The sequence below is a fragment of the Rhinolophus sinicus genome, chromosome 15 (genome assembly GCF_057876585.1).
Source record: "Rhinolophus sinicus isolate RSI-liver-muscle chromosome 15, RSI-T2T, whole genome shotgun sequence".
NCBI lineage: Eukaryota > Metazoa > Chordata > Mammalia > Chiroptera > Rhinolophidae > Rhinolophus > Rhinolophus sinicus.
In genome coordinates, this window is record NC_142515.1 from 83,979,244 (window position 1) to 84,004,858 (window position 25,615).

Here is a 25,615-nt window from a genome sequence, read left to right on the forward strand (position 1 = left end):
TTTTGGTTTTGTTTTGATATAACAGGTGAGAATTTTATGTCATAAACTCAGAGATGCAAAGATGAAAAATTCATTTTTCTACAGCTGAATTTAATTTCTGTTTTGGGCCCCCATCACAGCAGAGAGCAGAAATGGAATATCACTCAGCTCAGGGTTTCCTTGGTAAATTCAGGGACTCCCCTCCTAAGATCTGGGGCTGTGTCTGCATTTAAGTGGCCAGAGCTGGGGCCGTGGGATCTACTATTGGGAGTGGGTTCAATGAATGCTTTCAGCTGCAAATAAAACCCAAAAGGGCTAACAGTGAAACAACCAGTGGCTACGCCACAGAGCTTACCCATAACACAGCAATTCCACCCTCAAGACTTGCATGTGGGCAAAAAGACTGGAAGCCTCAATGTCCTGGTACTTTCCCACGGGAATATGATACAGCTGGGAAAGGGATGAACCACAGCTGTGGGCATGATATCAGAAGAGGCAGCCTGCCAGGGGCCCTGGGTGTCCCTGCACATTCTTGGTGACTGTGCCAGACTGCAGACCTCTTTTCCCTGAGACCTAGCAGTTTCCATAGTTAGACACGTGGGCTGTGCAGCGTGACTCCTGCATAACTGCTCACTCCCTGACAGAGGGGGGCGGGCTTGTTTTCTTTTTGCTACAAAACAGGCTTAGCCCTTGGCCCTGTGTCCTTCAGTATGTGGGGGTCCATCATGTCACCCATGGGGCTTGAAGACTGAGGCTCATGCTGTTTGTCGTGCTGCGAGAAATAAACCATCTTGCTCTGATCCACTGAGCCTCCGAGTTGACTGCACTTATGGACCAGGGACAGGTGTACTTCCTAGTCTCTAGGAGTGAGGGTCTTCTCTGACTAATGACATGAATGAATCTTAGAAGTATGATATTGAGTGAAAAAAAGTAAGTACCAGAAGGCGTCAGAGAACATGACACCACATTTATAAAGCTCAAAAACTAGCTATACATATTTACACCCACAAGACACCCACACAGAGATATAGTTTAAGGATACATAAGTATGATTAATAATTTTCAAAAATAAGCATTAAACTAAGGATTTAAAAACAGGATTCCACCTCACACCCATCAGGATAGCTAGGTTAGCAAGGATGTAGAGAAATTGGAACCCTTGTGCACTGTCAGTGGGAATGTAAAATGGTGCCGCTGCTAGGGAAAACAATATGGAGGTTCCTCAAAAAATTAAAAATAGAATTACCATGTGACCCAGCAATTCTACTTCTGGGTATGTGTATCTATAAGAATTGAAAGCAGAGTCTCAAAGAGATGTTTGTACACCCATGTTCATAGCAGCATTGGCCACAAAAGCTAAAACATGGAAGCAACTCAACTTTCCGTTGACAGGTGAATGGAGAAGCAAAATGTGGTCCATCCATATAACAGAATATTATTCAGCCTTAAAAAGAAAGGACATTCTGACACCTGCTGCAACATGGATGAAGCTTAAGGACGTTATGCTCAGTGAAATAAGCCAGACACTATGATCAAATACTTTATGATTCCACTTATATGAGGTATCTAGAATGGTCAGATTCATAGAGACAGAAAGTAGAAGAGTGGGCACCAGGGGCTGGGGAAGGGGGGTGGGAAGTTAGTGTTTAATGGGCACAGAGTTTCAGTTTGGGAAGATGGAAAAGTTTTGGAGCTGGATGTGAAAAAAAGTAAGGGGTGGGGATGGTTGAACAACAATGTGAATAACTAAATGCCTTGGTATCGTACATTTGAATATGGCTAATTTTATCTTATTTGAATTTCACCTCAATTAAAAAAACAAGTAGCTGGACCGATTTTGTCCATGGGGCATAATTTGCCAACCCTTTGACCTAATCAATTCTTCCTCAACTTCTCCTTACTTCTCCCAACCTTAGGCTAATTCTAGCACTGTCCTCATGCTGACCCCACCCTCCACTCCCACCTGAAACCCAGCCCCAGCCTTACCCCATCCTCCCACTCTCACCCCCATCCCCTTAATCTACCCTAATGCCACCCCTATGTATCCACACCTTTTCATCACGCCACCTGCCAACGTGGCGGGACCACCCAGGCAATGTCAACAAGATTCACACTGAGTTTCCTGGAAGGTGCAACCATTATGTGATTCATAATCTCTAAAATTACATGTCATTACCTAATTATTGCACTGCCTAATAATCACTAATCCTGCAATTACATATAATGGTTTCTATGATTATACATCCTACACAATCATACACATACATCCTTCTATGATTATACAACTACACAATCATTCTTATCATCCCCACAACATACAGTAACAAGCAAGAAGGAAGTGGTGCTTCCGAGCAACCCCTCTCCAAGCAGAGGCTGCACAGCTGCCGTCACGCTCTCAGATTTCCATGTAGCCAGGCACATGTTGGGGTCCACCAGCCAGAGGCACCGGTGGGACTTGGGAAGGAAGAAGGAACTGGTGCTGTCTTAGCGTTTTCTCCTCTTCACTCTACCAGCAGCCAACCTTTGTGGGCGTTGAAAAGCAGATGTGGAGGTGAAGGTGGCATCTATTCCTGAATCACAGATACAGGATATGTGCCCAAAGTTGGAGGTTTCCAGGACCTCCTGTCTCCCCGCCTTCTGTGATTGTGGGGAGCCTCAGTTCCCCTGGTGAGCCAGTTCTGCAGAATCATTCGTAGAGGACCAGCCCAGGTCCTGCTCCTCTGCACCAGGAACTGGCAAACTACATCCCCTGGGCCACATCTGGCCCACTGCCTATTTTTATACATGATTTTATTGGCACATAATCATGCCCATTCATTCATTCAACCTAGTCTGTAACTGTTTTCACACTACAAGAGCAGAATAGGGTCCTTGTGAACTTCCTATATTAGCACCCTTCCTCTTAAAAGACAAGACCTCAAGTGGTTTCTCTTTCCCACCTTAAGCTGGACTGATACACTGTGCTATGATACATAATAAATTATGACACATCCATGGAGCCAGTCACAATTGCAGCTATGCTAAACGACAAATGTGGTAGACTGAATAATGTCCCCATCCCCAAAGATATTCATGTCCTATGGCTCAATATCTGTGAATGTTACTTTATTTTATTTATTTTACTTTTTTAAGGAGGGCGCCGCTCACAGTAGCCCATGTGGGGATCGAACCGGCAACCTGGTTAAGAGCACCGTGCTCTAACCAGCAGAGCTAACTGGCCACGGCATGAATGTTACTTTAAATGGCAAAAGGAGCTTTGCAAATGGGATTAAATTAAGGATTTTGAGATGATGGGGAGATTATTCTGGATTATTCGACACAGTATACTGATTTCAAACTTCTGGCCTCCAGAACTGCACGAGAATAAATGTGTGTTGTTTTAAGTCAGTATATTTGTGACATTTGTTACTGCAGCCATAGCAAAGTAAGACAATGAGCCAAAAGACCAACTAAAGGGTTTTCCCATGAACATGAATCACTTTTCAATAAAAAAGAACAGGTTAAAACACTATATATGAAACATTCCAGAAGGATGGATGCAGTTCTCCTGGAGGTTAAGAGAGGAAAGGAAAGATCTGAGTTAGATAATTAGATGTGGGGTGGGGACATTCAAAATGAAATTCAGTTTCCTGGGCACCACCAATAAGCTTCTAACCCCTTCAGTCTGGAGGCAGAGCCTGAGAATCTACATTTTATCAGAGACATTTTGTAGCAAACAAAACTGCTTTATGCCACGAAGACCCTTTTAGAGACTCATGTCCCCAAGAGGCTGAATGGAAATGGGTGCAGGGATTGTCAACATTGGCATGGTAAACTTTTGGGGCCCAATCATTCTTTATTATGGGGATGCTCTGTGTCCTGTAGCATGTTTAGCTGCATCTCTAACTTCTGTCCACTCAATACCAGTACCACCCACCCCAAGTCACCACCACCAGAAATGTCTCTGGATGTTGCCTAATGTCTCCGAGGGACAAAATCACGCCCAGTTGAGATTCACTAGGTTAAGGTAAGATTTGGAAACATCACATGTAACTGTAACATGAGAAGCGACTCCAGCGTCCCCTAAGACGGGATTGATTCCTAATAAACTCGGATCATCCACCCTGAATGAACAGTGAGGAGTTAACAAGAAAAGTAACTATGACGGCCTCTACTGAAACTCAAGTGCACTTTCCTGTTAACCCAGCAATTCCACCAGTATCAACTTACCCAAGTGAGATAAAAGTTTCAGCAGCAAAGATGTATCAGATGATACTGTTCACTGGGGGCTGTGATGTTCTCCAATCAGAATGGTCCAGTAAATAGTGGTCCACCCCCATCACGGAATACTGTTACAACCCAAAATGAGCTGGTAGACATCGGCATGGATTAGAATGTCCACAACATGTTGCTAAATTTAAAAAGAAAGTTGATCCCAGGGCAGCTGGATGGCTTAGTTGGTTAGAGCTCGAGCTCTGGACAACAGGGTTGCTGGTTCGATTCCCACATGGGGCAGTGAGCTGCGCCTTCCACAACTAGATTGAAGACAATGAGCTGCTGCTGAGCTGCCGGTGGGAGGTGGGATGGCTTAATTGGTTAGAGCACCGGCTCTTAACAACAGGTTTGCCGGTTCAATTCCCAATGGTGGGCTGTGCCCCCTGCAGCTAAGATTGAAAACCGCAACTGGACTTGGAGCTAAGTTGCACCCTCCACAATTAGATTGAAGGACACCGACTTGGAGCTGATGGGCCCTGGAGAAACACACTGTTCCCCAATATTCCCTAATAAAATTTATTTAAAAGAAAAAGAAAGGGTGGATGGGTGGCTCAGTTGGTTAGAGCGAAAGCTCTGGGCAACAGGGCTGACAGTTCGATTCTCACATGGGGCAGTGAGCTGCGCTCTCCACAACTAGAATGAATGAAGTCAATGAGTTGCCGCTGAGCTCCCAGGTGGCCAGATGGCTCAGTTGGTTGGAGTGCATGCTATCAACCACAAGGTTGCCAGTTTGACTCCCACAAGGGATGGTGGGCTGCGCCACCTGCAACTAACAAGAGCGACTGGACCTGGAGCTGAGCTGTGACCTCCACAACTAAGAGTCAAAGGACAACAACTTGACTTGGATGGAGCTGGTGAGTCCTGGGCAAAGCACACTACTGTTCCCCAATTTAAAAAAAGGTCCTGGAAATACACACTGTTCCCCAATAAAGTCCTGTTCCCCTTCTCCAATAAAATCTTTTAAAAACAATGGATCCCATGTTTATGAAATAAAAGTGTTGCATGGGGGCAAAGGAAGCAGGTTACAGAAGAGTGTATGTAACATGCTCCTCTTAAAAAAACGTATAGGTTTACTCCATGCAAAGGGGTAGGACTGGAAGATTTTTCACTGAAATGTCTCTGAGGACCTGTGACTTAATTTCGCTTTTTCGGTTTGCTTAGCAGTATGTCCTAATTTTTCCACAAGGATCGCACACCATCTGTGTATTTTGTAAAAGCCTCAACTATAGGCTTATGCACCATAAGGGCTTGAGAATCTTGAGAATCCATAAGTATTGAACACCGCTTGGGGTGGGTCCACTCTGAGGTGTCTGCTCCGGGCTGTCTCCCTGAAGTCTCCAGGTGCCCAGTAAGTCAACTGCTTATTGGCGCCACTTGTAGGGCTCCTTCCTTCCTTGTCTCAGATCCTCACTCCCATCGGGGCTTCCTGGGGTGACCTCTTGAATAACCAAACCCTCATCTTGAGATGTGTTCTGGGGACTCCAAACTATGACAGTGCCCCTCTGTATTCTATCACCTGAAACAATCCTGGGGACCACACAGGGTTGAGTTTGGTTGTCCGTCTTTTCTTGGGCTATTTCAAGGACGTTTTATGGGACAGGCTCTCACTGACCCCTCATCCACTCACTCTCCCACCAGCTTCTCTCCAGCACCCCAATCATGGCCAGCAGCAGGCGTGGGGTCTGGGAATGGTGTGTCGTAAGCAGAGCATTGGACGAAGAAGAGAACACAGACTTATGTGAAACCCAACCAGGCACATTTAATAAAAAAATAAGCAAGTTATCCAGGACATGGCCAGGTGAGCAGTTACTATCCGTCCCTAAGAGTGAAGCACTGCTGGCCGGCTCTGACATTCATTTCTGGCTGAAGGCACAGAGAGTCCTCCAGCCTGGGCTGGGGAATAACCTGCCCAGGCGGAGGGCAGCACCCATGCAGCTGAGCTCATGAAGGCCTCAAACATACGAGCCCACCAAAGGCTTGGACAGAGGACCCCCACTGAGCAGGCAGAGACCACACCTGAGAGGCAGGCCAGGGAGGTCAAGCAAACAGGACCGAGGTGGGCAGGGGAGACCCAGCCCCCATCTTCGTCCCTGCCCCCTCCAGGGGGGCTGGGGCCAGGGGGCCTGCGTGTGACCATGTGGTCGCTGGGACCTGGCAGCTGTCCCTGGTGAGAGAAGATCCACCCTCCCTCCTGGGTGATGGGAGGGTGTTGTCTGCTCGGGTGACTAGGGGACAAACAAGGGACTCACTCAATTACAAGGTTTGGCACACAGTAGGTGCTCAATAAATATCTACTGCATGAAGAAATGAAAGGACTCATTTTGTTCATCTCTGTGACCCCGCACACATGTGGGTGATCAAATGCTGACTGAGCAACTGTCACACTGTTTTGTATCACTAATGCCTGGCACACAGTAAATACTCCTCAGATGTATGGAGAAGAAACCAATTAAAGAATGGAAAGCACCTTGTTTATCTCCATCCCAGCACTGAGCTCAGCTCCCAGCACACAGCAGGCACTCAATAAATGCACTGAGTCAATAAGCACTTTTGTGTCACAAGTCCCAAGCACACAGTAGGTGCTTGACCTGTGTTTGAATAAATGAATGAAAGTGTCTTGCTTAACCTCAATATTCCCAGAGCCTGAAATGGTGCCCAACATATAGTAGGCATTCAATAAATATTTGAATTAATTAAAAAAATGAATGCGTATCACTAGTACCTGATTCTTGGTGGGGGAATCAATAATGCTTAATGACTGAATCAATCACTGACTGAGGGAATAATTATTCCTTGTTCACTGCCATCGCACATGAACCTGGCACGCAGTCAATGCTTTCAAAATGGCAAGCACACAGAGAAATGAATGATGGCCTGTTTCCACTCAATCTCCTGGTTCCAAGCCCTGTTCCTGGCATACAGTAGGCATTCCATGAATGCTGTGTGCATGCACATGATTGCTGAGCAAGAGCTGGCTGGATACCACCCTGCGTGGAGAGCCCGCTGTGGCTCGCCATAGATCCGCACGTGGAGGCTGGGGCAGCGCCGGCTGCTTTGGTGTTTTGGTTGCTGCCCCTCAGAGCTCGTCCCGGGCAGCACTGTCCAGCGGGGACTGCAGCACGTCCGAGTTCTTGGCTTCACGGCTCAATGCCTGCTGCTCCCGCATCTTCTGGGATTTGGCACGGTCCCAATCAGTCTTGACGTGCTCGTTGTTCCACACGACTGAGGTCTCTGTGTCACTCACGTACCCATCGTCCCCTGTGTAGTGTGTAGGGTACACAAGCAGGGGCTCCACCGAGAAGGCGCGCAGGTTGCGGGAGGAGAAGTGGGCCTTGTACTCGGACCTGGGGGGAGGGAAGTGAAGGGCAGCAGTGGGTCGGGGGAAGGGACAGATGGAGGGAGAAGTGGGAGGGGACAGATTGAGACAGAAGTGGGTGGGAAGCAGATACAGATGGAACCAGAAGTGGAGGGAACACACAGAGGCAGTGGGCAAAGGAAAAGGAATCTTCCTGGGGGTGCCCAAGCCTCGTGCCTCCCCTTCCAGGACAACCATACAGTGAGACCCCAGCCCGCCTGCCCGCCACAACCCCATCTCACACTGGGTGCTTGTCGAACATGACTGGCAGGAACTCGTCAACAGGCAGCATCTTGGAGAGTGGCTGGGCAGCCAGCAGCTTGCGGGCGCCTTGCAGAGAGATCACGTAGGCCAGCGTCCAGTAGGAGTAGTCAGCCTCCACCAGGTTCCTCACACGGGGCACAGCCGTCTCAGGGTGCTCCACCTGCATCCGCTTCCGGCCCACGTAGCTGCGGTGCAGAACCGGGACCTGTCACCCTCCTAGCGCCCACCAGAGCACACTGCCCAGCAAGGCAGGGATCTAGTGAGCCCGTCAGGCCCTGCGGTGGGAGCGGGCTTGGCATGTTTAGGGCACAACAAAGAGGCGTGTAGAGCTGGACTGGCAGGACCACAGGACAGGGTCTGGGGCCCACAAGGAGGACGGATCTTTTCCAAGGCCATTAGGGAGCCATGGAAGGATCTGGCCCTGGGGAGAATGGGATTTCTGGGACGTCCTCTGAGGCTGTGCCACAAGCAAGAAGAGTGGGTCTGAGTGGGACCAGAGGGCTGTGGGGCAGTGGGGTGAGGTGCAAGGACATGGCGAGCGGTCGAAATGAAAGGGTGAAGTTATATTCTTATTAATAGCAGAGACCAACGTCTGGGGCCTAGAACCTGGATCAGGACCCTAGATATGGGAGAGGGAGGGAGGGAGGGAGGGAGGAGGAACCTACCCTCCTATAGGAGATCCCAAAGGACTGTTCCAGAGGTATGCTGGCCACATCTGACCTAGTGCTGGTCTAAGACCCAGACTCCCTAGCTACTCCTCACACTCTAGCCAAGTCCACAGCGGCCGGCCAGACTACCGAATCCTAACCACACCCACCCAGGCCACACCCCCAGCCCCTCAGCCACGCCCATAGGCAGCCAGGGAAAATCTTAGCCATAGCTCATCCCCCAAACCCTGACAAACCCCACTGTCCATAGCCAGGTGCCTAGACTTCCAGGTCATTCTTCTATGGCCCTACCCCATTGCCCTCAGGCCACATCCCAAGTCTGACTGCTCTCAGTTTCAGGGACCACGAGACCCCTCACACAGGCGACACACACACACACACACACACACACACACACACACACACACACACACGAGTCCCCCCTCTGCCATACTACCAAGAGTTGGCTCAACCTACTAACCAGCTGCCCTCAGATCTATATGCTATAGGTCATACTTCTGAGCTCTGGCTCCAACCCCAGCTCTAGCTCCACCCCACTCCTGACCACAATACTGAGTGAGCCCTGACCCCACCCCCAGGCCCCAGGCCCCAGCCCCAGCCCACCCCACACCAGGCCCTTGAGCCCTGACCAGAGACCACATCGCTGAGCTCTGGCCCTACCCCTAAGCCACAGCTCCACCACACTCGATACTTCACCCCTGGGCACTGGCCACACCCCAGTTCTGCCCCTGCGCCAGACCACGCCCCTGAGCTCTGGTCATGCCCCAGACCACGCCACCAGTCCTGGCTCCACCCCCAGACCCCACACTCACATGAGGTCCCAGTCTAGATCCTCCCTCTCAACATCCCGCATGAGGTTCATCAGGCGCCTCTTGAAGAAGATCTCAAAGCGCAGGTCGTCCTCGAACACAAGCGATTTTTGCAGTCCCCGGTCCACGACCTGAGGGAGACCAAGACCCAGCCTCACCCTGAAGCCAGCTTTGCTTAAAGGCTCTGGGGTAGCAGGAGAGAAGCAAATGTGCCCCTCTCCCACCATTGTATGCACTGATCTCTCCTCCAGACCACACCTCCTTGCACACTTGGTAACAGATGCCTCGGCCTGGCTGCTCCTTCCCACCCCAGGGTCTGGGGTTGTGCTGACACACAGCACCCTTCCCCACACAGTGGCAGGCAGACTTCCTCTCACCCTCAGGCTTCAGCTCTAATGTCACCTACTTAGGAGCTTCTTCCTGACCACCACCCAAAGGTGCAAGCTAAGGACAATTCATAGCCCTGGGCCCCTTCACTAGATGTATCTCACTTATTTCACTTTGCTTTATTTCTTTGTGGTTTATCATTAGTCACCCCACCTTGTGGAGCCGTGAGCCCTCTGCAGGACATTGGGTCTGTCCTGGTGGCTATTGTGTCCCCAGTACCAGGCCTAGCACACAGTAGGTGCTTGCCAAATGTTCCCTGAATGAACGTCAGAATCTTCATGACTGTCCCCTGAGGCTGTGACTCTGTCATCTGTGGAAACTGAAGCTCAGACTTGAGAGCACCTTCCTGCTCACAGAGCTCATCCCTCTAAGAAGTAGGGAACCTGGGTGTTCCCTGGCTCCTGGGATGCTTGCTAGGACACCACAACCTCTGCCCCATGCTATCCATGATGAATCACAGGAAAGGAGGGCAACCTGAGGGAGCATCCATTGCCTCAAATGCCTGGACATCCCCTCCAGGGCACCCTCCCACCCTGCATCCAGATGCCCCATCTGGCCTCATGCCTGGCCACCCAGGTTTGAATCCCAGCCTGGCATCCTCGCCTACCACAGCCTCTCCACCTGACTGTGGCTGATGTGCTCCAGGGTTAATGGCTGCCCCTGGCATGGGGTCCACACTAGTTAATGTCACCATGGCTGTTACTTCTATTAGTAAATGTCAAAACTGGAATCAAGGCTCCAGACATTTGAAAGCAGCTAGGTGTGAAGAGGCCTCAACTGGGGGTCCCTGGGCCTTAGACCCCACCTATTTCAAAATTGGGCTCCCCCCACCCCTTTCCCAGTCTCAGTTTCCACATCCATACAATGGAAGGACATTCACTACAGCGAGGTCCTGGGTCCTGCTGCAGCTTTGGAAGCTGCCTAGGGTACAAGCGATGCCCTCCCTGAGCTGGGAAGGCTGAGGAGGGCCCTGTCCCACCCGTGCAACTGCACACCCAGCCCCACCGGACTCACCTCTTTCCAGATGTTATAGTGGCTGAGGAAGCATCCCAACTCGCCCTTGGTGAGGGGCCGCCCATGGTAGGGATCCCGGTAGCCAGGAAGCATCTGGATGCCCAGCGCCTCCACCTGGCTAGTGTTCATGGCTCTGAAAGTAGGGACAGGAGGGAGTCAGTGGAAGAGCCACTCTGCCTGCCATTCCACCATTAGTGCCCCCTCCCACCAAGTGGCTGCCTCCTCCTTCCACCATTGGCACAGCTCCTGAACCTACGGCCAGGCCTGCAGAGAGGGGTCTACACCCAGTGCGGCCCTGCCAGGCCCTCTCCTAGGGTCAGACTCACTTCCCCTCCACCGTGGCCCCCACCAGAACAGCCTACACTCCTCCCCACTGGGTTGGACTCTGCCTTCCATGACGCCCACCAGCAGCAGGGTCTATACCCGCATGCAGACCCATCCCTCCCCTGGCTCAGACTCACTTGCCGTCCACGGCCTCCACCAGTCGGCACTGGATCTCCTGCACCTGTAGTGCCTGCAGCATGCGTTCCCGCCGGTCCTGACGCCGCTTCAGGTTGATCATAAAGACCTGAGGCACAGAGCCCCCATTGGACCCTCCAGCCCCCACACCCCGCCCTCCTCTCCCCCACCCCAGAAGGCCTGGTCCACCTCATCAAAGTCCATCTTGTCAGGCGTCTTGGTGGGCACCGAGATAAACCGGGAGGGCGCTGCTGGTGGGTGCTTCACTGTAGGGCAAAGAGAAGCCAAGGGGTTGCTGGGGTCATGGGGTGGGAAGATGTTCCAGCTTCTTTCCATCGCCGCCGCCATATTACCTCGAGCTCCTCAGCCTGGGGCTGGAGACCTGGCCGTGCCCCACCCACCACACGAGCGCTAGTATCTCTCCCCCGCCCCCTAATCACTCTGGCTGTTAGCAAGCCAATCTCACCCGTTCTTACCTCAGGCCTCTGCATGGCACCTCCTTCCTTCCTCCCCCACGAACTGTTCTCAGCTAAGATGCCCTCTTGAGGAAGGGTGAGCCTCCCGACCATCCCCTCAGGCTGAGTCAGGTACCTCTTCCCGGCCCCACAGTGGCACCTGGGCTTCCATCATCAAACTCACATCCAGTTATCCTAACTCCTTATCTAGCTCTTGTGAGCCCCATGGGATGAACACCAGGTCTGTCCACTCATACTGGGTCCCCAGTGCCCAACACAGGGCTCGGCATATAGCAGTTGCTCAATTATTACTCAGAATGAACAAAGGACTGATGACAAACTGTGTGACCCTGACCTCGCTGAGTCTCATATTCCTCATCTATAAAATGGGCTAATAACCCCTCAGAGGTTTCATGAAAAGATGCCATGAAATCACACACTTTATGGGTTGGCGTCCTCCCCCAAAAAGACACGTTGGCTTCTGAACCCCTAGGACCTCAGAATGTGACCCTGTTTGGAAATAGAGAGGTGATCAAGATAGAATGAGGTCATTAGAGTGGGACCTAATCACTGTGACAGGTCCTTGTAAAAGTGGAAAATGTGGATACAGAGACACACATAGGAAAGACACATAGGGAGATGGGTCATGTGACTGAGTGATGCATCTACCAGCCAAGGTTTGCCCAGAATTTCAGAGTAGTCAGGACTGTTCTTGTAGCTGCTTTAAGCAATGCTCAGACCACACCCCCGGGCCATCGTGGCACATTCCTGATGGTTTCCTGGAGAAGATTAAACCCACAGGGGGACATGAGCCTGGCTGGCCCACAAAAGGCCACCGTGACAGGGTGTGTGGCATCTGCCCTGCCAACAACAAAGAACCTGTGTGAGCTCAAGGGACAGACACAGGTCCCTCTGTCTGGGAGAGGACTGGGCGAGGCCCAGAGCCAATCTGGCACCTCCCACCTCACAGCCTGGGCCTCTCCCAAACCCACAGTGTCCCAGGGCTTCCTGCTACCCAGAGCCCTTCAGCTCCTGGCGGCGCACCCTCCTGAAGGGAGCTGAGACCAAGGGCAAGACTTTGGGATCTGAGAATGTAGGCTCAGATCCCAGATGCCCCTTCCCTTCTTTGTCTGAGCCTCTGTGTCCCACCCCGCACGAGGGGGTATGGATGGCAACAGTACCTGCCTGTGGGGAAGTGGGATCTCATCACTCAGAGCTTTTCTGCAAGTCTAAAATTTCATCGTAGAAAGATTTTTGAACACATGAAAAATCACATGCACAGCCCAGGTCCCGGTGCCCATGCACAGATGGAAAGAAAATGTGATCAAATATATGGTGATGGAAGGAGAACTGACTCTGGGTGGTGAACACACAATTGGATTTATAGATGATGTAATACAGAATTGTACACCTGAAATCTATGTAGTTTTACTAACAATTGTCACCCCAATAAATTTAAAAAATAAATTAAAAAAAGAAAAGAAAATGTGGTTTTCACTCAAACAGAACGAAGGATTTACACAAATATCTGAAATCTCCAGACCCTCCCTCTATCTGTTCTATGTGCTCTGCCCTGGCCTTCAAGAAATAGGAAGATATTCACGCCTCTGTTGTGGTTGAGTTTATAACAGCAGCATGAACTGTTTCCTGACCTGACGCAACAAATACATGTGAAAACTTAAATTAGGAAAACTATGGCAGACAGAGCTGCTTCTCACGGTCCAGTTGCCAGTAAGGGTTGGTAACAGGCAGAGACCTACCTCTCGTGACTCTGGCCCAGTGGGGTTCCCAGGCTGGACCTGAGCAACTGCATGTGACAGACACCCAGGTGTTGTGGGGTCTCCACTCTGGTGACCTTGTGGCCTCCAGGAGTCACCTCAAAAGACCAAAGTCCCTCCAAAACTGAGGGTAGGGTGTCATTCCAACTTCAGCCACCAGGGGGAGATTAATCCCTTCTCTGAGAACTGTCCAGAATGGGGAAACTAAGGCAAACAGCAGGGGGCCTGACCCCCCCATCTGTACACTGGGGGAATGGCTGTGCTGCCTCCCAGGACCTCTCAGGGATGTGTGTGCCCAGCACAGGGCAAGGCCCCCATGCAAGTGGATGCTGTACTGCTGTCCTCTTGTTTCAGAGACACCCTCCCACCCCACCCACCCTCGGCCAGGAGAAGCCCCCTCCTCAAATAACCTCAATGGCAGCTTGGCCCTGTGCCCTTGTTCCATCTCAGGGGTCCACCTGAGGGACAACTGCTAGTTTAATAATTTACGGATTTATTTGTATATCTATTAGAGAGACATGAGCTTGCAACTATGGTAAAAATATGTAGCTCCTTTTTTTAAAATAAATGTATTCAAGTAAAAAAAACCAGGTGTTCGCTTAAGATAAATATTAAATAAATATGTAGTAGATCTAAGGTTTGGAAATGCCCCAAAATGGCTGTGTCCCAGACACTCCCATGCACATGAAGTTTCATCAGTGAAAACCTGATGCTGTCCCTATTCCCACACCCTCCATGGCTCCCGACTGCCCCTGGGAAAAATCCTGGTGTTTGAGGCTACTGCCGCGCCCCTGCCTGCCAGGCCTGCCCAGCTCACCAGCCCCACCGACCTTGCCTGTTCCCTGAGCTCACATTTCCTCCAGACTCTCAGTTTCTGGCTGTAATCCTCTCTCTGGCTAACTCCAACTCACCTTTTATCTTAATGCCACCTCTTCCAGGAAGCCCACCCTGACTGCCATGCACAGCAGCGAGCAAGCCAGCATTCCCTGAGAGCAGGGACAACTGTCCACCTAGTTCATGTCGGGTTCCCAGTGCCCAGCAAAGGGACAGGTGCTCAATCAGTGTTAAGGGGATAGATGTGAGATAGCAGAGAAAGGGCAGCATGGGCAGACTCACCCATGACTTCCAACTGCACGTGCATGAAGCTCTCGGCCTCGTCCTGAAGGGTACTGTGTGCCCTCAGCGGCACCGGCAGGAACCCATACACTTCCTTGTTGCACACGTACATCTGGACCTCTGGGGCCGAGGAAACAACAATCAAAATTGAAAACAGAACAATAAGGTGGCAGTGGCCGCTTCCAACCATAGCATCAGACTCAGCCCAGCGTTAGAGTCCCACTGTTCCCAGCAACCAGCAGAGACCCCTCAGATCTCCACCTGGGACTTGGAGCTAGAACAGGCGTTCCCGCTGGCAGGTGAGATATCGACAAACTCCAGAACTGTTAACAAGCGCCTTGCACCACCACTGACTCGATCCCTACAAGATTCCATGACAAAGCAAACCACAAAACAATGGGGGAACAGTAAAGATGCACATTTCTGCTAAAAAGGGAATGCAGCTGGACAAGACATTAGTAACATTTCCTCCATCTGTATTTGTCCTTTTCTGGATGGCTTAAATTTTTATAAAGTGAAAAACTCAATGAAAAAGATTTATATTTTAACTAACTTTTTCCGTAATGTGCCAGATGGTATAAATATTTTAGGCTGCTGGCCCAATGGTTTCTGTCTCAACAACTCAGTTCTGCCCTTGGAACATGAAAGCAGACACAGAGGACACTTACAAGGTCTGACAATTAAGTTTTCGAATTTGGTGCAACGATGTTGCTAACCTTTTTTTGGTATCAGAGGGATTATTCGTTATGAATTTGCACCAACTGGAAAACAGTTAACCAAGTTTACTATTTGGAAGTGCTGAAAAGGCTGCGTGAAAAAGTTAGACGACCTGAACTTTTCGCCAACAATTCATGGCTCTTGCATCACAACAATGCACCAGCTCACACGGCACTGTCTGTGAGGGAGTTTTTAGCCAGTAAGTAAATAACTGTATTGGAACACCCTCCCTACTCACGTGATCTGGCCCTCAACTACTTCTTTCTTTACCAGAAGGTAAAGGAAATATTGAAAGGAAGACATTTTGATGACATTCAGGACATCAAGAGTAATATGACAACAGCTCTGATTGCCATTCCGGAAAGAGTTCTAAGATTGCTTTGAAAGGTGAACTAGATGCTGGTGTCGGTGCATAGCTTCCCAAGGGGAGTACTTCGAAGGTGACCATAGTGATATTCAGCAATAAGGTATGTAGTACTTTTTCTAGGATGAGTTCACGAACTTAATTGTCTGACCTCGTAAATAAATGGTGTGGCTGCATGCTGATAAAACTTTCTTTACAGGCAGTGAAATTTGAATTTTGTATAATTTTCAGATGTCACAAAATAGTACCCTGAGTTTCATTTTTTCCCAACCATTTACAAATATAAAAATCATTCTCAGCTTGTAGCTGTACAGAAACAGATGGTGGGCTGGATTTGGCCCTCTGACCACAGTTTGCCAACCCCTGGTTTAGAGTAAATAACAGGTCAGCAAATGGCCGTGTTCTTTCTTGCTAAAACATTTTTCCCCCTAATTATACAATTAGGAAACAATTATGTTCAACTACAGAAAATTAGGAGAATACAGGAAAATATTAAGTGGAAATAACCTTCAATAAATAGGCCTGAAAGACCTGGGAGGGGGAAAACCAGGGCTGGAGAAAGAATGGGTCTTAGGAACATCATCTGAACACCTGGATACAGCCACACCTGAAGCCACCCCTGCACCCTGCAGTTTTGGTCCTGTGTACCTGCCATGGGCTGTCTGGATTTGCTCAACATGATCCCAAAGAACCAGCCAGATGAAGCCTCTATGACAGCAAACCCCTGAGGGCTCACCTGCCTGCTTGCAGGAGAAGGCAAAAACGATGATGTCATCAAAGGACCAGGTGTAGTCAGGGTGTGGAGGGTAGAAGGCCAAGTTCCTGGAGGCCGACTTCCGCAGGTCTATCAGGAAGGTCGAGTGCACCATGGGAACCGCGAAGCAGCCTTTGCGGTCCCTCTTTCGGATGGGGATGTAGGCAGGAGTGCGCTTGTAGTAGCCCTGCAGGGAAGGGGCAGAGTTCTGCATAGAGGTGCCTCAAGGTGAGGCTGGAAGCCCAGGGCAATGTGAGGCATGGAACACCTGGAGAGCAAGGCCTGCATGCCAGCTGCTGGCTGCAGTGGGCATTCCCTGGGCACAGGGCTCTGGGTGTATTCAGTGACAGCCTCCACAACCAGAGGTTCAGCTGATGGGACACTGGCAGATAAGAGGGAAACAGCCGCCTACTTGCACACCCAGCTCTGGTTGTTCAGAAACCCACTTCAGTTCAGAAATGCAGCCTTTGAAGGGGGAAATTAAAAAGCTGAAAAAAGGACTGGACATTTGACAGCCTTTGATTTACATAGAAACTGAACATCAATTCAATTTAGAAGTTTTTAAAAGCTTGTGGAACAATCTGGAGTTGGCCTCTCTCTTCCTCATACCCTTTACAAATTAGAGTTGTTGGCACATAACCTTTAGATTTCTATGACATTTAAAAGAAATAAAGCCACTGAATTCTTCACTTTAAAATGGTGAGTTTTATCTTTTGGGAATTGCATGTCAGTTAAAAACAAAGACAGGAGGAGACAGGATGTGGTCAGCCTCCTGGCTCCAGCCGCCCAGCCCCCTTCCCCTGGCATGGTTCCCATCCCAGCACCCACCCCTGTCTTTCCCCTGGCTTTGGCTGCAACCTCAGTCTCAACCCTGGGGTGGGACATGTGGCCCAGGCCTAGCCAATCATAGCCTAACATGCTGTTAGCTTTAGTAAGGGGTTCAGGGGTCATGGGAGAGACTGGACAAGGCTCAATCAGAGAGGACTTTGGCTAGATGCTGTGGGGATCATTCCCCAGGAGTCTGAAAAATGAAGCCACCGAGGGATGGACGAAGGCAGGAATGTTGTTGGAACACCTGGATCAAGCTGTGCCTGAAGTCCCATCCAGGCACCACCACTTCCTAGTTGTGTGAGCTTAGGCAAGTTACTTCCTCTCTGTTTCTGTTTCTTCCTCAGCAACTGAGAAGAGGGGAGGAGAGGACACAAACATGGACCCTGCCGCAGGGACTGTGTTGTGAAATGCTTGCCATGAGGTGGTGTGATGGTAAGTGAGGCCCTACTTGCTAAGCCCTGTCCCCACCAGCCCCTGGCACCCACCCCACCCCGGCAGCCCCCTGACCTGAGAAGTCATCCCACACCAGAAGTTGGAATACGCAGCCCGGGAATCCAGCATGGGCGCCACCACCGTCTTGTTCTCCGCGATAAGCAGGGTGAGCGTGTCAGGGTTCAGAATCAGGTTGTCTGCGTCCACAAACTGCAACACATCCATTTCGGCATCAGTGTGGGCCATGGGAGCGACCGGGCTAGGTCACAGCTCAGAATGGCTGTGACGTCCCTGGGGTCTGGGGCACCTGGAGTAGCACATGCGGCCCTGGAAGCCACCCTGGCTCTGCCCTTAGTAACCAGCCGAGTTATATTCACACAATGAAACAGGGTGCGCAGGAAGGAGCAGGAACGGACCACACAGCACATAGCAACACCAATGGGTCCTAGATACAGCGCTGACGCAACACCAGACATGACAGCGGGCATGCCATGTGGCCCCATTTATGGGAACTTTTACAACGGGCAGAACTGGTCCATGAGGGCAGTCAGGACAGAGGCCACCTCTGTGGGGAGTGGCCTGGGGCAACACACTTTTTTCTTTGTAAGCTGGATACCAATAAAAAGTTTATAAAAGCAGGAACCTTTTTTTTCTTTTAACACCTTGAACGTCGGGGTAAAAAGATGGTAACTTGCTTGTTGCAGTAAAGAAAAAAGCCTGGAAGGAAATTCATCAAACCATGACCAGGATCACCATGGTGGGGAGCGGCCGGCTGGTCCCCACCACACCGTGTGTCACCAACACCTTCCAGAAAGCCCACACCAGGATGGGTGCTGTTGTGTTGTTTGTCACATGAACTGGGAACGAACGGCCCAGGAGTCTAGCAGCGTTTGAAGGAAGACTTCAACGAATCAGCTAGAGAAATTCTGGCTGTCCCGCCACAATTAAAAATTACACCACATAAATCGATGCAGTAGGATGTTCCCGTGTACCGGCAGGTAAAAACACACAGGTCACGGTATATTGCAGAACTATTAGCAGGTGGGTTTTTTTAAAAAATGCATCTGGTCCACAGATAATACTTTTTGTTACCCACGCAGTATTTTTAGAACATTTGGATCACTTGCTGGAAACAACAGCATAAACTAGAATTCCAGGCTTCTCTGGCACCGTGGGAACAGTATCTGCACATGGCAACCCTCAGCTGGAGATGGGAGGTGGCTGGCTGCCCTTTAGGACAAGCCTTGTGGTTGTGTTATATTCCCCACCCAACCCCTTGAGGACATTTAGATTTGTGACCTCTGAATAAATATGTAGTAAAAACAGCCAGAACAGTCTGGAGGGTCCTCAAAAAGTTAAACACAGAGTTATCATGTAACCCAGCAATTCCATTCCTGGGTACAGACCAAGAGAACTGGAAACAGGGACCCAAACAGATACTTGTACACCCATGTTCATAGCAGCACTATTCACAATCGCCAATAGGTGGAAACAACCTAAGTGTCCAACAATGGATGAACAGATAAACAAAATGCGGTCCATCCACACAATGGACTATTAGTCAGCCATAAAAAGAAATGAAGCTTTGACACGTTACAAAATGGATGAACCTTGAAAACATCATGCTGAGTGAGAGAAGCCAGACACAAAGGCCACATGGTGTAAGATTCCATTGATATGAAATGTCCAGAACAGACAAATCCAGAGACAGAAAGCAGGTAAGTGGTTGCCAGGGGCTGGGGGAGAGAGGGAAGGGGGAGCGACTGCTAATGGGGACGGGGTCTCCTTCTGGGGTGATAGAAATGTTCCGGAACTAGATAGAGGTGATGGTTGTACAACATTGCGAATGTGCTAAAAAGCACTGAACTGAACACTACTTTAAAATGGTTTATTTTATGTTATGTGAATTACACCTCAATTAAATAACACACACAAAAAAGCCAGAAAGTGAATCTCTGAGGTAAGATTACAAGGTTTGTTTTTCAATTTCTGAAGCTCCTTATTTTTTTTGGTATATTTTCTTACAAGTAATATCCACAGTATGTGCAAAAAGAGAAAAAAGAGGCCCTTTTAATAATAATTGGACAAACGATTTCACATTCCCCCCAAAAAAGTATGGATTTCCAAACTCCCCTATTTCAAAAATAATATGGTGTGTCAAAAGCTGCTTTGAGTTTTGAACCAACGCCTTAAGTTCTACCCAGGTTTGCTGAGAGAAAAAAGTAAAAACCAGCCAACCTCAAACCATGAAAGCAAAACAGACAGGGTGGCCCTGTGTGGGATGGTTCCAGGCACAGCCAGTCCTACCTCTGTGCCTCACTGGTTCCCAGATCCCAGCCAGCAGGCTGAAACCTCCCTCTCTAAGCCTCCACGTTCCCATCTGTAAAATGGTCTGATGAGCCATCAACCTACAGGGCCCTCAGGAGGGGTCTTCCTCCTCCCAGAGGACAGCTTTATCCTTCCCGAGGGGCTCAGGCCAGATGCTGAGCACCCTCACATCCAGGCCCCAAGCAGGGCCTCAGCATGCATCCTGAACCCACCTGCCTTTCTCCACAGCCCTGCCCCACACAGGCCCAGCTCCTACCATAGTCACAGGGGCTCAGAACACAGCCCTCCCCTGCTCACACACCCTCATGGCTCCCCATTACCAGAGTAAAAGCCAAAGCTCTCCCTCAGGCTGCACAGGCCTGCCCCACCCGCGACTTCAGTGCCACTTCCTGCGCTGCCCCTTTAACCACGCCACTCCAGCTACACTGGCCGCCTCCTTGCTGCCTGCTTTGTTCCCTCTGCCTCAGATACTGTCCCCCAGCTTCCCCCAAGGCTGGTTCCTTTGCTCCCTCAGGTCTCTGCTAGGGTCCCCTCCTAACGGAGGGCCCCCAACCTTGCTCACTCATCATACACCCTGATTATGCCATCTGTTGTGGGTTGAATGGTAAGCCCCCCAAACAGATATGGTGAAGTGCTAACCCCTGGTACCTGTGACTGTCACATTATTTGGAAATATGGTCTTTGTAGATGTAAGTTAAGATGGGGTCATCAGAGGGGTAGTAGATTGGGGGAGGAGGGTTACCACTTTGTGAGGGGTGTAAATGTCTATTACATTGTTTTGTACATCTGAAACTAATAAAAAATAAAAGAAAATGGAAAAAAAAAAGATGGGCTCATACTGGATAAGGGTGGGCCCTAAATGCAATGACTGGTGACCTTAGAAGAAGAGAAGTCCATGTGACCACAGAGGTAGGGATTGGAGTGGTGCAGCCGCAAGCCAAGGACGCCTGGAGCCACCTGAAGCTGGAAGAGGCAAAAGGACGCCCTCCTGAAGCTTTTGGGGGAAACACAGCCCTGCTGACACCTGGATTTGACTTCTAGCCTCCAGAACTGTGAGACAACACACTTCCACTGTTTTAAACTCCCCATTGTGGGACTTTGTTCCGGTAGCCCCAGGACACTGACAATGCCTTTCTACAACTTTCTACAACTTTGTCACAGCACTGGCTGCCTTCTGATGTTTCCTCACTCAGTTTGGTTTGTTTTTTCATCAGTTCCACCTTTCCCAGGACACTAGGAAGGTGAGGTTCAGCCTGTGCAGGTCCTCACTGGGCCCCCAGGGCCCAGCAGCAGGGCACTGGGAGGGGCTTGCAAATGTGTGTCGATTGATAAATAAAGAAGGTACAGACCTCAGCTTGGAGCCTGGCATGTACACAAAACCAGCCACAGGCAGTCAGGTTGGCATCACTGTGTCTAAATACCCAGCTGCTATCAATGCTCTCTCCATCCACACCAGGGGAGGGGGTCATGACCAGGTCAAGTGGACAGGAAGGCCCATGGCCTCTGGGCACTTATCCAACATTGCTGCCTTTAACACTCAACCCTCTCCTTCTTTCCAGAGGCAATGCCGGCCCAGAAGGAGGAAGTGAAAATCAGGCCTCAGCAGCTCAGTGTCGCCAAGGCCCCCAGGCCCTGACCCATCCTCCTGCTTCTTGAGGTGACCCAGAGGGTGCTGTCACCAGTGTGTGGAGATCTGGGGTCACTGGTAATGGTGGTAAAAGTGAAGACGACCCAAGTGTCCAACCATAAGGACAGTTGTGGACACAATCTAATGGTTAGGAACCCAGGGGTCCCATACAGAATCCCAGCTCTTCCAACTAACCAGTTGGGTCCCCTCTGACAACTCACATCCCCTCTCAAGCCTCAGTTTCCCTCTCTATAAAATAGGGTTAAGGATGGTCTCCATATCCACTGCTCTGCTTTCCCTTCCGACACTCTAGACACACCTTGTGCTCCGTAGCCGGAAAACTTACCAGGATGTAATCGGCCCACATGTCTCGGGCTGATTTCAGGGCTGCCTGGCGCAACTTCATGACGTGCTCATAGCGAGAATCAGACCAGTGTTTAGGGCCCTCCTCATCCGGGTAGGACCTGCAGAGAGGCAGCTGTGATGTGGGAAGCACATGTAATGTTGGAACCTAGAGAGGGCCTAGGCTGTGGGCTGGTCAGAGAGGGCTTCCTGGAGGAGGGGATGGGTAAACTGGATCTGAAGGGGAGGGGGAAGCGAGTAAAAAAATAGGAGGAGGAAATTGTGTCCCCAGCAGGGGGCATGGCAGGTACCAAGGCACAGAGGGGAGAACCCCCAGGCAATCTGTAGAGCAGGAAGAAAGCTCAGGAGAGTGGGGAGCTGCTGGGAGAGAACACAGAGCAAAAGAAACTTGAAACCTGTTCTCCCAGACTTAGAATCTGGTCTGAGTAGTGGGTGGGTACAGACATAAACCCTGAATAAGTGACAGAAACCAGGGTCCAAAATGCAGGAGAGTTGGTGTTGGGTTGATGGTGAGACTGAGAACGAAGCAATGAGTGTCACCCAAAAGACATGGGGGTAAGAGAATTTTAAGTGGAGGGAATGGCTGGGGCAAAGGGCTGGGACAAAGGTTGTGAGGTGGGGATTATGACCCATTGTGAAGCTGAGGGTGGGTCAGAGTAGCCAGAGCTGGTGCTTAAGGCTGCAGACTTCCGCTGGAGGGTCAGAGGCTGAGGGGCTAGGGTTCTGTCGCAAGATGATGGGGAGTCATGGAGGGTGTGTGAGCAGGGGTGCAGCAGAGTCAGACTGGGAGGGCTCAGGGCAGGGCCTGGGGCTCACCTGGGCTCCTCTGCTGGCCGCCACTCCACGGAGTGGTACAAACTCTTCACAGCCACCAGCCATTCCCGCAGCACCGTGGACGTGTTGTCTAAGTTGTGGTCTGTGGCCACCCTGGGGGCAGAAGGAACAGTCAGTGAGGTCCGGGAGACAAGGCAGGACAGGGCAGCAGCCCAGCACCTGGGCTCAGCACCAGGGCTCAGCCTGCCATCAGCTACACAGCCCTGGGCAAGGACTTTCCCTCCCCATTCCTGTTTCCTTGTCTGTAACACAGCGGTGCGGATATTTCACTAGATTACAGAGAGGACGAAACAAGCTAGTTTTAGAAAAACACATGAGACACTGTTAGTACTACTGAGTATCTAGGATCTTATAAGAATGTTCAGTACTAACTATGTGTGATTTAATAAAAATATAAATACATCATACAGTCCCACCCCACCTTCCTTGATTCCCTCCTATGAGCGACACCAACTCGGAGCAGCCTGTGGTTACTCATTCATTCATTCAACAGATACTTCTTAAGCACCAACTGTGTGCTTGGATTATCCAGGCTGGGGAATCTAGGAAGGAGGGAAGAGGGACATTTGGGAGTCTAGTTTGACCAGAGCTGTTCTCCCTAGGGAACTGTCACTAAGTTGACAACAAGGACAGCAGTGATGACAGTAATAACCACAGCTCTAGTCACTGAGCACCAACCCATGACGCCAGGCACAGGGCTTCACACCCATTAACTGGTTAATCTTCAAAGACAAACCCAACCAGTTACATGAATACTCCCTTTTTCCAGATGAGGACACTGAGGCAGGAGGCAGGAAATCACCAGACTTGTTCACGGCTCTGCCACATTCCCCTTCCAGAAAGCATCCACTTACCCACACACACAACCCACCAGCCCACTCTGGTCAGAAAACCTGATACAGGCTGGGTTCAGGGGCAGTGCAACAGCAGGAGTGGAAAGATAATTCAGTTAGTGGAAGTGCAATATGGGCCTCCGGCAACAACCCAACAGAGGGGGGCTCCAGGTTCCCCTTCTTTGCAGCTCCCCTTCTTTGTGTGCTCCAAAGGGGGTTAGGGGTCAGTCCCAGGCAGCAAGGCCTGTCCTGGGTGTGGTCTTGGATCTGCCCTCATGGGGGTGGGGTGGCGGGCAGCGGGCAGGGCAGTGGCCAGAACCCACTCTAAAGAGGCCAGAAAGCAGAGTAAGGGTCCACTCATCCTTATGGGGGAGGGGGAACAGCAGGCAGAGGGCACTCGTGGGTCTGGCTCCCCCAATGGGGGACAAGAAGCAAAAGGCACGCGTGGGTCTGGTCTGCCCGATAGACAGCAGGCAGAGGGCACGGGTGGGTAAGGCCCACCCGAGGGGGACAGCAAGCAGAGGGCTCTCTTGTGTCTGGCCCACCAGACGGGCAAAAAGCAAAAGGCACGCGTGGGTTTGGCCTGCCCGATGGACAGCAGGCAGAGGACACGGGTGAGTCTCGCCCGCCTTGCCCGGTGCCAGGACAGCAGGCAGGGTGCGGCGTGGACCCGCCAATGGGCAGCGGGCCGGACGCGGCCGGCGGCGCAGTGCTCACCACAGCGCCATGCGCTCCCGCGGGTGCTGCAGCCGTTCCAGCGCGCCCAGCGTGGCGGGCAGCGCGTGGGCCGCGTTGCGCGCCAGCAGCGCGACGAGCACGCGCGGCGCCTGCAGCGGTGACTCTGGGGTCCAGCGCTCCTCCGGGAAGTAGGCGGCGGCGCCCGGCGGGCCCCCGGGAGGGTGCAGCGCCAGCAGCAGCAGCAGCAGCGCTGGGAGCGGCTGCCCGCGCCGCCTGCACGCGCGTGGGGCCGCCGCCATCGCGCCACGCGTCTCCTTTAAGCCGCTTTTCTACCGGCGGACGTGGGACGCGCCTTAAAGGGGCCGTCAGGGCCTCGCCCCAGCCGCTCGCCTTAAAGAGGAAGAGAGCGCCAGGCGTGAATCAGCCATCAGGGCCCGCCTCCCAGGCCCTGCCTCGCGACAGGCTTAAAGCCTCAGAGCGCTGCTTAGTCTCGGTAGTCACCGCCCGCCCGGAGTGACGTTAGACGACAGGCGGGCTCGTGACGCCCCGCCCCGTTCCCACCTTAAAGGCACAGAGCTCAGAATCTTCCCTCTGAGCGACTGCTCCCGCTGGGACTTTCATCTGATGCGCCGTCCAACTTCCATTTATACAAGCCCCGGCTGTGCCACCAGGCAGGCCTAAGTAGTTAGGATCTGGTTTGGAACCCGAAAGATCTGAACCTGTTTCCCTGCCTGCATCGTGGGTTTTACCATCCTGGGTCCCCGACCTCACTGGGATGTCCTAGAGGAATGTTGTGTATTAAAAACACCTGGGCCCTGGCATCACTAGACCTGGCTCCCAATACATCCCCCACCTGGGCTCGCTGTGTGAGCTTCAGTATGTCCATCTGTACAATGGGGTCATATGGACCCCGAAGGGTTGGTGTGAAGATGGAGCCAGGTGATGCGCGGTACTGAGCAAGCACTCTGGAGGCAGAATGGGCCTTACCATAGAAACGCTCCCAGGGGATTGTTTTCCAATACTCGAATGTATTTTCTAATGTTGAGGTCATTCTTAAAAATTCAGTTTTAAGAATGATGCTCAAATATATATTAATGTGTGTGTAGCAGGGTGTTAATATTATTGAATAAAATCCAGGGCACAGATTGTGTGTCCTGACTGTCTATCAAGGGACAAAGCAAGATGGGGCAGTGAGCTTGAACAGAAAAGCCCCAAATCTCCCGCATATCTATGGAGTCAGGTGACACTCACCCTTCCTTCTCTTCATGCTCTTCCCCTGTCCATCCCCTTCCTCCAATTACTTTTCTCTCCTTTGT

The 25,615-nt window shown here is 51.0% G+C and overlaps 1 protein-coding gene across 1 annotated transcript; it reads right to left on the reverse strand.

Annotated features, from left to right (window-relative positions):
* Positions 1-5,967: 5,967 nt before the first annotated feature.
* Positions 5,968-24,778, reverse strand: COLGALT1 (collagen beta(1-O)galactosyltransferase 1). The gene is made up of 12 exons (XM_074337930.2): positions 24,339-24,778; positions 22,771-22,881; positions 21,938-22,055; positions 17,712-17,846; positions 16,356-16,560; positions 14,539-14,658; positions 11,379-11,455; positions 11,192-11,298; positions 10,731-10,863; positions 9,333-9,460; positions 7,831-8,037; positions 5,968-7,577 (listed from the first exon to the last, which is right to left on the reverse strand). The coding sequence occupies exons 1-12, from the start codon at positions 24,596-24,598 to the stop codon at positions 7,310-7,312; spliced, it is 1,869 nt and encodes a 622-aa protein (XP_074194031.2). The 5' UTR covers positions 24,599-24,778; the 3' UTR covers positions 5,968-7,309.
* Positions 24,779-25,615: the final 837 nt, after the last annotated feature.